The 17,827-nt window shown below is 47.4% G+C and overlaps 1 protein-coding gene across 1 annotated transcript in view; it reads left to right on the forward strand.

Moving 5' to 3' along the window:
• The window catches only part of LOC134984098 (oocyte zinc finger protein XlCOF6-like), a 108,138-nt gene that overhangs the window by 35,752 nt on the left and 54,559 nt on the right, over positions 1–17,827 (forward strand). The window contains exon 7 of the mRNA XM_063949730.1: positions 15,832–16,122. Coding sequence (XP_063805800.1) covers positions 15,832–16,122 — 291 coding nt within the window. The remainder of the gene's footprint in view (positions 1–15,831; positions 16,123–17,827) is intronic.

Genomic DNA, 17,827 nt, shown 5'->3' on the forward strand with positions numbered 1-17,827 from the left:
TATAAGAGCGGGAGAAGCCCGCCGAAAAAGGGGCGGGGCTATCTCCCTCAGCACACTGGCGCCATTTCCTCTTCACAGCTCCGCTGGAAGGACGCTCCCCAGGCTCTCCCCTGCAGTTTCCAGGCTCAATAGGGTAAAAAAGAGAGGGGGGGCACTAAATTTAGGCGCAAAACTGTGTATTATAGCTGCTATAGGGAAAATCACTTTGTGTAGTGTAAATCCCTGTTTATATAGCGCTGTGGTGTGTGCTGGCATACTCTCTCTCTGTCTCCCCAAAGGACTTTGTGGGGTCCTGTCCTCAGTCAGAGCATTCCCTGTGTGTGTGCGGTGTGTCGGTACGGCTGTGTCGACATGTTTGATGAGGAGGCTTATGTGGAGGCGGAGCAGATGCCGATAAATGTGATGTCACCCCCTGCGGGGTCGACACCTGAGTGGATGGATATGTGGAAGGTATTAACCGACAGTGTCAACTCCTTACATAAAAGGTTCGATGACATAACAGCTGTGGGACAGCCGGCTTCTCAGCCAGTGCCTGCCCAGGCGTCTCAAAGGCCATCAGGGGCTCAAAAACGCCCGCTACCTCAGATGGCAGACACAGATGTCGACACGGAGTCTGACTCCAGTGTCGACGACGACGAGACTAATGTACATACCACTAGGGCCATCCGTTGCATGATTACGGCAATAAAAAATGTGTTGCACATTTCTGACATTAACCCAGGTAAAAAGGGTATTATGTTTGGGGAGAAAAAGCAACCAGTGGTTTTTCCCCCTTCAGATGAGTTAAATGAAGTGTGTGAAGAAGCGTGGGCTTCCCCTGATAAAAAACTAGTGATTTCTAAAAAGTTACTAATGGCGTACCCTTTCCCGCCAGAGGACAGGGTACGTTGGGAGACATCCCCGAGGGTGGATAAAGCGCTCACACGCTTGTCAAAAAAGGTGGCACTACCGTCTCAGGATACGGCCGCCTTAAAGGAGCCTGCGGATAGAAAGCAGGAGGCTATCCTGAAGTCTGTATATACACACTCAGGTACTATACTGAGACCTGCTATTGCTTCAGCATGGATGTGCAGTGCTGCAGCAGCGTGGTCTGATTCCCTGTCTGATAACATTGATTCCCTTGATAGGGACACTATATTGATAACCATAGAGCATATTAAAGACGTAGTCTTATACATGAGAGATGCACAGAGGGATATTTGCCGGCTGGCATCTAGAATAAATGCAATGTCCATTTCTGCCAGGAGAGTATTATGGACTCGGCAGTGGACAGGTGATGCGGATTCTAAAAGGCATATGGAGGTTTTGCCTTACAAGGTTGAGGAATTGTTTGGGGATGGTCTCTCGGACTTCGTTTCCACAGCGACAGCTGGGAAGTCGACATTTTTACCCCAGGTTCCCTCACAGCCAAAGAAAGCACCGTATTATCAGGTACAGTCCTTTCGGCCCCAGAAAGGCAAGCGGGTTAAAGGCGCGTCCTTTCTGCCCAGAGGCAGGGGTAGAGGGAAAAAGCTGCACCATACAGCCAGTTCCCAAGAACAGAAATCCTCCCCTGCTTCCACTAAATCCACCGCATGACGCTGGGGCTCCACTGGTGGAGCCAAGTGCGGTGGGGGCCCGTCTCCGGAACTTCAGCGACCGGTGGGTTCGCTCACAGGTGGATCCCTGGGTTCTACAAGTGGTATCTCAGGGATACAAGCTGGAATTCGAGACGTCTCCCCCTCGCGTTACCTCAAATCAGCCTTGCCAGCTACTCCCCCGGACAGGGAGGTAGTGCTGGCGGCAATTCACAAGCTGTACCTCCAGCAGGTGATAATAAAAGTTCCCCTCCTTCAACAGGGACGGGGTTACTATTCCACAATGTTTGTGGTACCGAAACCAGACGGTTCGGTGAGACCCATTTTAAATTTGAAATCCTTGAACACTTATATAAGAAGGTTCAAGTTCAAAATGGAATCGCTCAGGGCGGTTATTGCAAGCCTGGAAGAAGGGGATTACATGGTATCACTGGACATCAAGGATGCTTACCTGCATGTCCCCATCTACCCACCTCACCAGGTGTACCTCCGTTTTGTGGTACAAGACTGCCATTACCAATTCCAGACGTTGCCGTTTGGTCTGTCCACGGCACCGAGGGTATTTACCAAGGTAATTGCCGAAATGATGATACTCCTTCGAAAGAAGGGAGTTATAATTATCCCGTACTTGGACGATCTCCTTATAAAGGCGAGGTCCAGGGAGCAGTTGTTGGTCGGAGTAGCACTATCTCAGGAAGTGCTACAACAGCACGGCTGGATTCTGAATATTCCAAAGTCGCAGCTGGTTCCTACGGCGCGTCTGCTGTTCCTGGGTATGATTCTGGACACAGAACAGAAGAAGGTGTTTCTCCCGGAGGAGAAGGCCAAGGAGTTGTCATCTCTGGTCAGAGACCTCCTGAAACCAAAACAGGTGTCGGTGCATCACTGCACGCGAGTCCTGGGAAAGATGTTAGCTTCTTACGAAGCAATTCCATTCGGCAGGTTCCATGCAAGGATCTTTCAGTGGGATCTGTTAGACAAGTGGTCCGGATCGCATCTTCAGATGCATCGGCTGATCACCCTGTCCCCGAGGGCCAGGGTGTCTCTGCTGTGGTGGCTGCAGAGTGCTCATCTTCTCGAGGGCCGCAGATTCGGCATACAGGACTGGGTCCTGGTGACCACGGATGCAAGCCTCCGGGGTTGGGGGGCAGTCACGCAGGGAAGAAACCTCCAAGGACAATGGTCGAGTCAGGAGGCTTCCCTACACATTAAAATATTCTGGAACTAAGGGCCATTTACAATGCCCTAAGTCAGGCAAGACCCCTGCTTCAAAACCAGCCGGTGCTGATTCAGTCAGACAACATCACGGCGGTCGCCCATGTAAACCGACAGGGTGGCACAAGAAGCAGGATGGCGATGGCAGAAGCCACAAGGATTCTCCGATGGGCGGAAAATCACGTGTTAGCACTGTCGGCAGTGTTCATTCCGGGAGTGGACAACTGGGAAGCAGACTTCCTCAGCAGGCACGACCTCCACCCGGGAGAGTGGGGACTTCATCCAGAAGTCTTCCAACTGATTGTAAACCGTTGGGAAAGGCCACAGGTGGACATGATGGCGTCCCGCCTAAACAAAAAGCTAAACAGATATTGCGCCAGGTCAAGGGACCCTCAGGCGATAGCTGTGGACGCTCTAGTGACACCGTGGGTGTACCAGTCGGTTTATGTGTTCCCTCCTCTTCCTCTCATACCAAAGGTGCTGAGGATAATAAGAAAAAGAGGAATAAGAACTATACTCATTGTTCCGGATTGGCCAAGAAGGACTTGGTACCCGGAACTACAAGAAATGATCTCAGAGGACCCTTGGCCTCTGCCTCTCAGACTGGACCTGCTACAGCAGGGGCCCTGTCTGTTCCAAGACTTACCGCGGCTGCGTTTGACGGCATGGCGGTTGAACGCCGGATCCTGATGGAAAAGGGCATTCCGATTGAGGTCATTCCTACGCTAATAAAAGCTAGGAAAGATGTGACAGCAAAGCATTATCACCGCATATGGCGAAAATATGTTGCTTGGTGTGAGGCTATGAAGGCCCCCACAGAAAAATTTCAGCTGGGTCGATTTCTGCACTTCCTACAGTCAGGAGTGACTATGGGCCTAAAATTGGGATCCATTAAAGTCCAGATTTCAGCCATGTCTATTTTCTTTCAAAAAGAACTGGCTTCACTGCCTGAAGTTCAGACGTTTGTTAAGGGAGTGCTGCATATTCAGCCCCCTTTTGTGCCCCCAGTGGCACCTTGGGATCTCAACGTTGTGTTGGATTTCCTAAAATCACATTGGTTTGAGCCACTTCAGACCGTGGAATTAAAATATCTCACGTGGAAAGTGGTCATGCTTTTGGCCTTGGCTTCGGCTAGGCAGGTGTCAGAATTGGCGGCTTTGTCCTGTAAAAGCCCCTATCTGATCTTCCATATGGACAGAGCAGAATTGAGGACGCGTCCCCAATTCCTCCCTAAGGTGGTATCAGCGTTTCATTTGAACCAACCTATTGTGGTGCCTGCGGCTACTCGGGACTTGGAGGCTTCCAAGTTGCTGGACGTGGTCCGGGCCCTGAAAATCTATGTTTTCCAGGACGGCTGGAGTCAGAAAGACTGACTCGCTGTTTATCCTGCATGCACCCAACAAGTTGGGTGCTCCTGCTTCTAAGCAGACTATTGCTCGCTGGATCTGCTCCACGATTCAACTTGCACATTCTGCGGCTGGACTTCCGCATCCTAAATCAGTCAAAGCCCATTCCACTAGGAAGGTGGGCTCTTCTTGGGCGGCTGCCCGAGGGGTCTCGGCTTTACAACTTTGCCGAGCTGCTACCTGGTCGGGATCAAACACGTTTGCAAAATTCTACAAGTTTGATACCCTGGCTGAGGAGGACCTTGAGTTTGCTCATTCGGTGCTGCAGAGTCATCCGCACTCTCCCGCCCGTTTGGGAGCTTTGGTATAATCCCCATGGTCCTTACGGAGTTCCCAGCATCCACTAGGACGTCAGAGAAAATAAGAATTTACTCACCGGTAATTCTATTTCTCGTAGTCCGTAGTGGATGCTGGGCGCCCATCCCAAGTGCGGATTGTCTGCAATACTTGTATATAGTTATTGCCTAACTAAAGGGTTATTGTTATGAGCCATCTGTTCGTGAGGCTCAGTTGTTATTCATACTGTTAACTGGGTATAGTATCAGGAGTTGTACGGTGTGATTGGTGTGGCTGGTATGAGTCTTACCCGGGATTCCAAATCCTTTCCTTATTGTGTCAGCTCTTCCGGGCACAGTTTCCCTAACTGAGGTCTGGAGGAGGGGCATAGAGGGAGGAGCCAGTGCACACCAGTAGTCCTAATTCTTTCTTAGAGTGCCCAGTCTCCTGCGGAGCCCGTCTATTCCCCATGGTCCTTACGGAGTTCCCAGCATCCACTACGGACTACGAGAAATAGAATTACCGGTGAGTAAATTCTTATTATATATATATATATATCGTTTGAAAAAGGAATAGATCAGTGCGCTTCTCCCAGTCCAATATTTCTGTACCCTGATGTAGTCCACAGGGTTCCATGAAGTCCAATGTAGGGTTTATAGCCTCAATCTCACACACTCCACTTCTTTGGCCGGCTGCTCAGTTCCTCAAATTGCTACTAGGTAGATAGTCAAAGAATCTGTGAGGAAGAGGAAGAAGCGCCTATGGTGTAGTAATTCTTTTCAGGGTGCCCACACCCACCAATAATAAACTGCGTACCAGATTGTGACTAGAATTACAGCATATCAATCCACTGCTTCATATACTAATATCCGGATCTGATCGTAGCAGCAAATTTGCTGCTACGATCAGACTGATTGCTAGTGTGGCTGCTGACCTTTACTGTATATCTGTCAGTTTTGCGGGTGTTATATATCGTCAATGCTGGTGCAAGGCAGAGAGGGATCGGATTGTATATCACTTTAGCAAGCTTACAGTGAATGTGGTCACAAATTGTGTAGTTAACACCATACAGGTGTGTGATTACCATGTCTAAGAGAGGCAAGGGTTAGGAGGATACACTCTCCACAGCAGCACCAACATTGATATCATGTTTGTCATGCAAAGCAGGGTTAACCTCTCAAGATCTGGTACAAAATGGATTATGTGTTATAGCTTCCACCAAAGCCTCCATAGTAATCCAAGGCAGGCACAGGTTCTGTCAGAACCTCCATGGGCTTCTTTTACACAAACATTATCCAATATTGCTGAGCGGATTATACCAACTCCCATACCAGGGATATGTTACCCAATTAACCCTTACATGCAACATTCTCCCTGGGTCTTATCAGATCCAGTCCAGGAATCTGCAGCCTTTCAACAAAAACAGGCTGAAAGGCCTCTGGAAAGTAAATCACACTGACATGAAACAACATCTTCACAGTCTACACAGGTTTCGGAAGGGGACACTTCGGAGGATGAGGATGATTCCTCGCATTCTGGGTCTGTATACAGAGATGAGGATGAAGGTCCCAGCTTGGTAGATATACCTGAGCTAATTAGTGCTATGAAAGCCATTCTATCCTTAGAGGAGGCACCTGTGTTTAAATGTCCCAAAACGGTCAGAACTGAATTTCCGGAGACAGAACAGCTGACGGAAATCATGCAAGATGCTTGCGTCACACCCAATAAGAAGTTCAGAATTCCTAAAAAATTGAATTCTCATTATCCTCTTCTGGATGGGGATTGTTTGAAAAGGGAAGTGGCTCCCAAAGTAGATACGCATGTCATTCGGTTGGTGCGTAAATCTACATTACCTCTACCTTCAACATCATTAAATGATGTAACGGATAGAAAAATAGTTTTCTAAAAACAGTTTTTTCCTTGTCAGGGGCAGTTGTTAGGCCGGCCCTGGCTTCAGCCTGGATGGTGAAAGCAGTGGCGGCCTGGGCTGATGCATTAGAAGACGATCTGCTAATGGTGTACAGAGAACAAAAGTCCCATATTGCTCATATCAAACAATCAGCTGTCTTTATGGAAGAAGCAGCCTTGGATATGGGTACTATAGCTTCTCAAGCATCAGCCTCCGCAGTAGCAGCATGCAGAGCTGTCTGGCTACGTACATGGAAGGCTGACTCAGAGTCCAAAAGAGGACTAGAGTCTTTGCCTTTTACTGGAGATATTCTTTATGGTAAAGAGTTAAACAATATTCTGGCGTCAGAAGCAGACTCTAAGAAAGTGAAGTTTCCTTCTACCTACAAGTCTAAACCTAGGTTTCCAGCTTTTCAGTCCTTTTGGACCCAAGGAAAGTGAAAGGAAAGGGTTACGGCAAACAGTCCCGATCGGATAAGTCTGTACAGAGTAAAAAGCATTGGGCTACCAGAGGGCCTTCTTCCTTGGACGTGGAGCCGGGGGATTTTATGGTATCCCTAGATATCCAGGATGCTTACCTGCGTGTACCTATAGCAGGGATGGGGAACTTTGGGCCCTCCAGCTGTTGTTGAACTACACATCCCATCATGCCCCTCATCAGCTTTTGCATGGCCAAATAGCAAAAACTGTAGCAAGGCATGCTGGTATGTGTAGTTCAACAACAGCTGGAGGGCCGAAGGTTCCCCATCCCTGACCTATAGCACCGTTCCATCAGTGCTATCTCAGGTTTGCCATGCTCCGGCAACATTTTCAGTTTCAGGCCCTACCGTTTGGACTGGCTACAGCTCCAAGAGTGTTTACCAAAATGATGGTGGTGATGGCGGCTTATCTCCGTCGTCTGGGGACAAGAATTTTCCCATACCTGGGCAACCTGTTAATCCTGGCTCATTCCCAGGAAACTCTCCAGGGCCATCTGCAATTGACAATAGGCTGTTTACAAAGCCACGGCTGGCTCATAAATTGGGCGGTCATCCCTGGTTCCGTCTCAACGCATGACGCACCTGGGGGTTGTATTGTATTCCAGGCTTCTGAGACTTTTTCTACCTCTGAACAGAATATCCACAATACAGACAAGGATCCAGTAGCTACTACACAATCAAAGAGTAGTAGTGATGGAATCTATGGTGTCAACATTCGACAGGGTGGAATATGCTCAATTCCACTAGAGGCCCCTTCAACGTCTGATTCTTTCCAGATGGAATGGGCTACATCAGATGATAAAACTCAGACTATGGTCTTTCCTCAGGAAGTACGGAGGTCGTTAGCCTGGTGCCTACAGACAAAGGGCGACCCTTTTGGATCTCGGAGTGGGAGGTTCTGATAACGGACACCAGTCTTCAGGGCTGGGGAGCCATGTCAGAAAAGTGCTGCTTCCAGGTGCAGTGGACCAAGGAAGAAAGTTGCCTGCCGATAAATATATTGGAACTTCGGGCCATATACTGTATATGGCATTCACTCAGGCAAATGACATACTTCAAGGAAAACCGGTTCAGATTCTCTTGAACAATGCAACGGCTGTAGCGTACCTCAATCATCAGGGAGGAACTCGCAGCCAAATGGCAATGGAGGTAAGCCGCACATTAAGGTGGGCAGCCCTTCATCATCCAGATCCTGAGCAGAGTATCCCTCGGTGCTTGGATAGGGGCCTGTTTAGACTTTGGGAGTCTATGGATCCTATAAGTAAGAAGGTCCGTGGCAGAAGCCTTCGGTGAAAGTTTCTGAATGAGGTCCGTGGCATAATCATAAAGCTCAGCATTTGTAACAGAATCCGGAATGCCCATTATTCTGATATTATTTCTCTGAGAGCATTCTTCTAAATCAATGACTTTATCACGAATAGAGACCATGTCTTCCTGAAGGGTGTCATTTGGTGAAATCAGGTCTTTGTGACACGCAACAATCTCTTTCATCTTAGTCTGTACGAGTGCCAATCTCACTGATATCGGACCTCAAAGCTTGAATATTAGAGTTAAGTTCTGAGGTTATTTCAGTCCTTTAATGTAGATAACATAGAATGTATAGAGCGTAGAGTAACAGGACCATCTAGAGTGTCTTAAGACGTCTTCAGCCATTACAGCTGGGCTGTGCGACTGACAAGAAGAAGCAGATGATGTTGTAGCGGTCTCAGAAGGACCACCTGAATTAGAGGTACCAAAGAGATGGATAGGTGGGGCCGATTTGGTACCTTTTAACCTTTTTTGAAGGCATGGTAAGCTGGCTACAAAGAGACAGACCTCTCAGAGATAGGAAAATACCAACAATCTCTAAATAAAAGGAGCAGTAGTACGCTGTCAGGAGGATACATCAAGATGACTCCATTCAAAATGACATTCTTAGTCTGGGTGACTGGTCTATCCGAGCCCAAATATCAAGTAAACCATGATGTAATGCAACTCAAATAACACAGTAATGAGCGAGAAATTCCACTAGAGGTCAGCGTGATCACAGACGTGAAGTACTCAGCACAGAGAGACACAAATGGCAAAATATATTCAGTGAATAAATCCACAAAATAATATACTGTGAGGTTGTAATCAGAGTGTAATGAGCTGTACTCAGACGATACTTGATACTGGGCTCTGCATGTAGACTGAGAGGAAGTAGATTATAGTGGTACCATATAAATAGAAGGTAGTTTCACCTCCAGGCAAATGCTTCAATTTAGTGTAGTGACCCCGATTCAGCCGTCAGGACACTTATTTAGCAGCTTATATTAATTTTATTGAAGGCAGAAGGCAAAGCATGCGATGGCTGGGCACCAGGATTTAAAATGGCAGCCACCTCACTTCCCAATATCGCCGCCGGGCTCCGGTGACTGTGGGCAGCCCGTTTTGTCCCCAGCAGTAGCGGGAGCTGTGCACCTGTGTGAGCGGGAGAGCAAGTGCTCCTGCCTGAGCAAAAGCGCCTCCAAGTCAGGTGTCCGCAGTGTGCAGGAAAACTGGGCACACTTAGCCCCAGAATACAGCCCGAGGCTTCAGTGGCGTCACTAGGCTGAGGCAGTGAACGGTGCCCGGAGTGAGCTGCTTTAAGGCAGGACGAGTGGGGGACTTAATAGATTGGGTCTTGGTCCCAGCGGTGGCTGAGAGCTATCAGGTAGGGTAGATAAGAAGCCACTTAGTGAGGAGAGCTCCAGAAAGCACGTCTGGATGGACTCAGGCCACGCCCCTCTTCTTTATTATTTTATATACTTACAGGGGTGACAGGTTTGGTACATCCCTGCAAAGGCAGAACCAATCTCTTTCTCATCAGACTCTGCTGTCTTCCCTGCACTCTCACTCAGATGTTCACTGCTTTCAGAAGCACACACATGAGAAGCAGAAGTATGGCGGCAGCTGTGTAGATTCTGATATGTAATTCTCTGTATCGTACCGTACACACATCATCCTTATTACTAATGAGAGTATAGAGGTAAGGCACTGATGATGGGGGTGTAAGAGTGGACTGTAACCTAGGAGATGTATGATGATTGCAGGGTATTATATGGTGTATTGCATGTAAAGTACCTTGTTCCACACCTACTCTGCTGTAGCAATATACCTTATAATAGGATTTTAACTACGTACCAGTAAATCCTTTTCTCGTAGTCCGTAGAGGATGCTGGGGTTCCATTTAGTACCATGGGGTATAGACGAGTCCCTTGGGAGCCATGGGAGTTTAATAGTGTGGGCTGGCTCCTCCCTCTATGCCCCTCCTACCAGACTCGGTCTAGAAACTGTGCCCGAGGAGACGGACATACTTCAAGAGAAGGAAATACACAGATAGTGGTGAGATTTACACCAGCTCACACATACGCAAAGAAGCCAAGCCAACTAGCTTGAAACAATTCAGCAACGGCTGAACAACAATACTTAACCAAGTAACAATGCAGTACTAAACCTAGTAACAATGCAGTACTTAACCAAGTAACAATGCAGGAAAACGAAGCACTGGGCGGGCGGGCGCTCATCATCCTCTACGGACTACGAGAAAAGGCTTTATCGGTAGGTAATTAAAATCCTATTTTCTCTTACGTCCTAGAGGATGCTGGGCGTTCCATTTAGTATCATGGGGATGTACCAAAGCTCCCAGTACGGGAGGGAGAGTGCTGAGGTTCCTGCAGAATAGATTGACCAAACTTTAGGTCCTAAGAGGCCAAAGTATTGAACTTGTAGAACTTAGCAAACGTGTTCGACTCTGACCAAGTAGCTGCTCGGCAAAGTTGTAAAGCCGAGACACCCCGGGCAGCTGCGCAGGAAGAACCCACTTTACGAGTAGATTTTTGGATACTGCAGGCCTGCCGTAGAATAAGCATGCTGGATAGTAAACCTGATCCAGCGAGAAATCGTCTGCTTAGAAGCAGGACACCCAACCTTGTTGGGATCATAAAGGACAAATAGAGCGTCCGACTTCCTGTGACGAGAAGTTCTCTTCAAATAAATTTTCAATGCCCTCACAACATCCAAGGACTTTGAGGTGATTGAGGAGTCGGTAGCCACTGGCACCACAATAGGTTGGTTGATATGAAAAGCTGATACAACCTTTGGAAGAAATTGCTGACGCGTTCTGAGCTCAGCTCTATCCTCATGGAAAATCAAGTAGGGGCTCTTGCATGACAATGCCCCCAATTCTGACACACGTCGAGCACATGCCAATGCCAACAGTGTGACCCCCTTCCAAGTAAGAAACTTGACGTCCACCTCCTGTAAAGGCTCAAACCAATCCGATTGCAGGAACTGCAGCACCACATTAAGATCTCAAGGTGCCGTAGGAGGAACAAAGGGTGGTTGGATGTGCAGAACCCCTTTTTAAGAAAGTCTGAACCTCAGAGAGTGCAGCCAATTGTTTCTGGAAGAAAATGGACAAGGCCGAAATCTGGACCTTTATGGAGCCAAAGCGTAGGCCCACATTCACGCCTGCTTGCAGAAAGAGGATAAACCGTCCCAGTTGAAACTCCACCATAGGAAATAACTTGGATTCACACCAAGACACATACTTTTTCTAATTCCGATGGTAATGTTTAGACGTTACTCCCTTCCTAGCCTGTACTGGGGTAGGAATGACCTTTTTCGTAATGCACTTCCGAGCTAAGATCTTGCGTTCAACCTCCATGCCGTCAAACGTAGCCGCGGTAAGTCTTGATAGGCGAACGACCCCTGTAGCAGAAGGTCCTCGTGAAGAGGAAGAGGCCTCGGATTCTCCAGCAGTAATTCCAGAAGATCCGCGTACCAACCCCGTCTTGGCCAGTCCGGAGCAATGAGGATCGCCTGAACTCTTGTTCTTTTTATTAGTTTGAGAATCCTTGGGATGAGTGGAAGTGGAGGGAACACATACACCGATTGGAACACCCACGGAGTTACCAGGGCTTCCACCACCACTGCTTGTGGGTATCTCGACCTGGAACAGTACCTCCGAAGCTTCTTGTTGAGGCGGGAGGCCATCATGGCTATCTGAGGTACACACCATCGACTTGTTACCTCTGCGAACACCTCTGGGTGGAGGCCCCATTCTCCTGGATGGAGATCGTATCTGCTGAGGAAGTCCGCTTCCCAGTTGTCCACTCCCAGTATGAAGATTGCTGACAGTGCCATTGCGTGCTTTTCTGCCCAGAGGAGGATTCTTGTAACCTCTGACATCGCCGCTGTGCTCTTCGTTCCTCCCTGTCGGTTTATGTAGGACACCGCCGTTACATTGTCTGACTGAACCTGAATGGCCCGATCTTGCAGAAGATGTGCCGCTTGTAGAAGGCCGTTGTATATGGCCCTTACTTCCAGAATGTTCATCGGAAGGATGGATTCCATACTTGACCACTTTCCTTGGAAGTTTTCCCCTTGGGTGACTGCTCCCCAACCTCTGAGACTTGCATCCGTGGTTAGAAGGTTCCAATTCTGAATCCCGAGCCTGCGGCCCTCGAGTAGGTGAGAAGTTTGCAGCCACCAGAGGAGTTAAATTCTGGCTTTTGGTGACAGGTGTATCCGCTGGTGCATGTGAAGATGAGATCCCGACCATTTGTCTAGGAAATCCAGTTGGAATGACCTCGCATGGAATCTTCCGTATTGTAGAGCCTCGTAGGAGGCTACCATATTCCTCAGAAGGTGAATGCACTGATGAACCGATACCCAGGTTGGCTTCAGGACATCCCGTACCATTGATTGGATCACCAACACTTTCTCCGCCAGTAGAAACACCCTCTGCTCTTCCGTGTCGAATATCATGCCCAGGAAGGGCAGTCTCCGTGTCGGTTCCAAATGTGACTTTGGAAGGTTCAGGATCCACCCGTGATCCTGGAGTAGTCCAGTCGAGAGAGCTATACTCTGCAACAACCTCTCGCTGGAAGATGGTTTTATCAGCAGATCATCCAGATATGGAAATTTGTTCACTCCCTGCATGCGGAGGAGTGGCATCATCTCTTCTATGACCTTGGTGAACACCCTTGGTGCTGTGGATAGGCCAAATGGCAGTGCCTGGAACTGATAGTGACAGTCCAGCAGCGCATATCTGAGAAGCCTGGTGAGGCGGCCAGATCGGAATGTTAAGGTACGCATCCTTGATATCCAGGGTTACTAGGAATTCCCCCTCCTCCAGACCTGAGATCACCGTTCTCAGAAACTCCATCTTGAATTTGAATTCCCTCAAGTACGGGTTTAATGACTTTAGGTTTAATATCGGTCTTACCGAACCGTCCGGTTTGAGTAATAACCTTTGTGCATTAGGTGAGGTGGAACTGGAACAATAACATTTGTTTAACCCAGTCTTTGAATGGCTTCCTGTAGGATAGCACTTTCTGTCAGCGAAGCTGGTAAGCATGATTTGAAGAATCTGTGAGGTGGGAGGTCTTGAAATTCCAGTTTGTACCCCTGGGTAACAATATCTTTGACCCAGGGGTCTAGGCAAGAGGATGCCCAGATATGACTGAAATCTTTTAGTCTCGCTCCCACCTGCCCGTTCACCAGGCTGGGAGGTCCACCGTCATTTCTTGGATTCCGCATCGGCAGACCATTGGCGCAGCCAGAGTCCCCTGCGTGCCGAGACTGCAATGGAAGAAGCCCTTGCATTCAGCAAGCCCAGGTCCTTCATGGCGTCCACCATAAAACCTGCAGAATCCTGTATGTGACGTAAAAACAATTCAATGTCACTCCTGTCCATAGCATCTAATTCCTCTAGTTATGTGCCTGACCACTTTACTATGGCTTTAGAAATCCACATACAAGCAATGGTGGGCCTTAAAGCTACGCCTGTAGCTGTGTATAGTGATTTGAGTGTAGTCTCAATCTTGCGGTCAGCCGGTTCTTTTAAAGCGGTCAACCCAGGGACAGGTAAAACCACCCTTTTAGACAACCGAGATACAGAAGCGTCTACTATCGGTGGGTTTTCCCACTTTTTCCTGTCCTCTTTAGGGAAGGGAAAAGCAATGAGAACCCTCTTTGGAATCTCTGGGTTTTCCCAGGATTTTTCAAACAAGGAGTGTTACTCCTTTGAAGCAGGGAAGGTAAGGGAGGATATTTTATTGTCAGTAAAGTAAGCCTCCACCTTTCTCAGTAATATGCAAAATGTCCCTAATGGCCTCAATCATTAACCCCCCCCCCCCCCCCCCCCCCATGTCCCCATCACTGTCCTCTGTATCACAGTCGGTATCCATGTCATCTTGTATTATCTGGGCAAGATCACTCTTTTTTGGATATGTAGTAGGGGTCCCAGATGAGGTAGTGGGAGTTGAACACTGCAATACCTCTACAGAGTTCCTCAAAACCTGCGTTTGTTTCTCATTATATGACATCCTAGATGAAATCTGTGATATCATGCCCCTTATAGAATCCACCCATGGGGGTTCAGATTCAGGGGGCTGGGAAATTACATTGCAGTCCTGAAAACATGGGATAGACTCTTCAGGAGAAGATACACACTCTGCAGCACAAGATACAGAGTCCTTAGACATGTTAATGTGAGATATACAGCCACACACACACACACAGGAAAATGTCAGACACAGTTTCTCCCAGAGTACCTTCAGAGAGACACAGAGTATAAGGAGCCAGCCACACAGCGCCCCAGTAGGCAGTTATTAATACAAACTGCTGGCGCTGACTGAGTAACCTCAATAGGATAAACTACATATAAACACACTCCCCCCTGTCTATAACACCCTGGTACCGCAGAGGATAGCTGGAGTTATGTGGAGGTCAGTGCTCCCTGTCAGCGTTCTGATGCTGTGATCTGCAGGGAGAAAATGGTGCTGGTGAGTGCTGGATCCACTCTGAGGAGAAGTCCTGCCCCCTGTAATGGCGCGTTCTCCCGCACTTAGTTGATTATACTGGCCTGAGGTATTTTATAGCTAACAGTGGGATTAGCCCCTGATAGCTATAGTTGACCAGTGTAGGGTGATTGCGCTGGCCCAGGACGCCCCTCACAGCGCCGTACACAGTGTGCTGAGCCTTCCGGAGCGCAGCCTGTCAGAGCTGCGCTCCCACCCTTGTGCCGCCATTCCCGCCGGCGACCCGCTTCCCGGGCCGCCGTCGATGTACTCCCCACTCTTTATTCTTCTGGCTCTGTTAGGGGGTGGCGGCCGTGCTGCCGAAGTGAGCAGTCGCCTCGTGGGCTTGTGATCAGCACCCTCAACTTCAAGAGTTGGTTCCTACTCCCACCCCCCCTAAGTCCCACGAAGTAGGGAGGCTGTTGCCAGCAGCCTTCCTGTAACCTAATCTCTTAAAAAACAATAAAACTAGAAAAACTCCTAGGAGCTCCCTTAGCTGTGACCGGCTCCTCCGGGCACATTTTCTAAACTGAGTCTGGTAGGAGGGGCATAGAGGGAGGAGCCAGACCACACTGTTAAACTCTTAAAGTGCCCATGGCTCCCAAGGGACCCGTCTATACCCCATGTTGCTAAATGGAACCCCAGCATCCTCTAGGATGTAAGAGAAATAAGGGTGAGTAACATGTACAGACTTACCAGCGTATGAGCACATACATAGAGGAAAGCTACCTTACCAATGCTTCCAGGAGTAACGTTAGGAGACATTTCTCTGAAATTAGCTCATATGACTGATGTTATTGTTCATCTAGAATCTCCAATTCATACGATATGTTCCCCATCCATAGTTTTACATTGGTGCTGACATAGGACTTGGCGAGTGACTACATCTCCATTTATACTTCATGGTTAGTTACCAGTACAAGAGAGAGCTATATATAAGTCTTATTATAATATTACATTTGTTATTGTGAGTGTTCTCAGGACGGTGGACACAATGATAGTCTGAGACACAATATTTTAAAGCCTTCAGTAAAAGTAATGTTTTATTATACACACACATTTACAATTAAGTGTCCCAGAAAGTCGTCTTCTCCTATTGTTTACAAGATTAATATTGTTACAGAAAATGTCCCATTTCCATAATGTATTTTATTTCCAGCAGATGGACACTCAAGCAGGAATATCTCAGAGGGACATCTAATGGTATCCCCAGATTGTGACATAAAAGATAATGACAGTATACAGGATTCTCCAGGAGCTAACCCCATTACCCCAATTATACATCCAGCTCTATCAGCTGATCCCTCTGATCCTGGGAAATGTTCTCCTGATCACTCTGATATTGGAGCATCTGTTACAGCTCTGAGAGTAGATACAGTGTTTCCCTGTTCTATAGATGCCAAATGTTTTACACAGAGCACAAACCTTATTACCCATCAACCAGCTAAGCGAGGTGAGAGGCCATTTCAATGTTCTGAGTGTGGGAAAAGTTTTACATACAAATCACGTCTTGTAATACATAAGAGAATACATACAGGTGAGAATCTATATTCCTGTTCTGAGTGTGGGAAATGTTTTATACAGAAATCAGATCTTGTTAAACATCAGAGAATTCACACAGGTGACAAGCCATTTTCTTGCTCTGAGTGTGAGAATAGTTTTATACAGAAATCGGCTCTTGTTACACATCAGAGAAGTCACACAGGGGAGAATCCATTTCTATATTCTGAGTGTGGGAAATGTTTTCCACACAAATCAGATCTTGTTAAACATCAGAGGAGTCACACAGGTGAGAAGCCATTTTCTTGCTCTGAGTGCGGGAAATGTTTTACCCTGAAATCAAATCTTGTTAAACATCAGAGAAGTCACACAGGTGAGACTCTATTTCTATGTTCTGAGTGTGGGAAATGTTTTCCATACAAATCAGATCTTGTTAAACATCAGAGAAGTCACACAGGTGAGAAGCCATTTTCCTGCTCTGAGTGTGGGAAATGTTTTACCCAGAAATCAAATCTTGTTACACATCAGAGAAGTCACACAGGTGAGAAGCCATTTCCATGTTCTGAGTGTGGGAAATGTTTTAGATACAAATCAGCTCTTGTTATACACCAGAAAAGTCACACAGGTGAGAAGCCATTTTCTTGCTCTGAGTGTGGGAAATGTTTTACCCAGAAATCACAACTTGTTACACATCAGAGAAGTCACATAGGTGAGAGGCCATTTCCATGTTCTGAGAAAAAAATCGTCTCTTGTCGCACACAATAGACGTCACTCAGGTGAGGAACCATTTTATTCTTCTGGAGTATACTTATCATTGCCATGTAACGTTCTTCAAGGTTCTTATCCTATCTCCCATGCTTCTTGCAATATACATGCTACCACAGGATGAAACAATCCGACGTCATGTCCTCGTTTACCACTGCTATGCCAATGACCTATTTAATGCTGTGGGTACTGAGAACCCAATACCAATCCTAAATGTCTAGTTGAGCTCCAGGTGTGGGTGATGCCAGTTGGCTGTGACTCAGTCCTAGTGAAACAGTTCCATATGATAGAAGCTCACGACAAAAGGCAGGTCTACAGCTCAGCTTTGCCTACCAACCAGACTTACACTTGGGGGTTCAGAGTTACAAAATGCTGATCATGGGGTAATTCCAAGTTGATCGCAGCAGGAAATGTTTTAGCAGTTGTGCAAAACCATGTGCACTGCAGGGGGGGGGCAGATATAACATTTGCAGAGAGAGTTACATTTGGGTGGGTTATTTTGTTTCTGTGCAGTGTAAATACTGGCTGCTTTATTTTTACACTGCAATTTAGATTGCAGATTGAACACACCCCACCCAAATCTATCTCTCTCTGCACATGTTATATCTGCCTCCCCTGCAGTGCACATGGTTTTGCCCAATTGCTAACAAACTTGAAGCTGCGATCAACTCAGAATTACCCCACATGTGCGGAATCATGGTGGAGGAGTGACACTTAAACATCAGGTATCAGCCACAATCAGATCCTCATCTGAGGAACATAGCCAGACTCCAGCACTTATTTCCCTCAGAACCCTCAGAAGACCTACAGTCATACATGCATTTGTATCATCACACATAGAACAATGTAATATCCTCTACCTGGGTCTCCCAGCAAAAGAATTGCAGCACTTG

Source organism: Pseudophryne corroboree (genome assembly GCF_028390025.1).
Source record: "Pseudophryne corroboree isolate aPseCor3 chromosome 3 unlocalized genomic scaffold, aPseCor3.hap2 SUPER_3_unloc_35, whole genome shotgun sequence".
NCBI lineage: Eukaryota > Metazoa > Chordata > Amphibia > Anura > Myobatrachidae > Pseudophryne > Pseudophryne corroboree.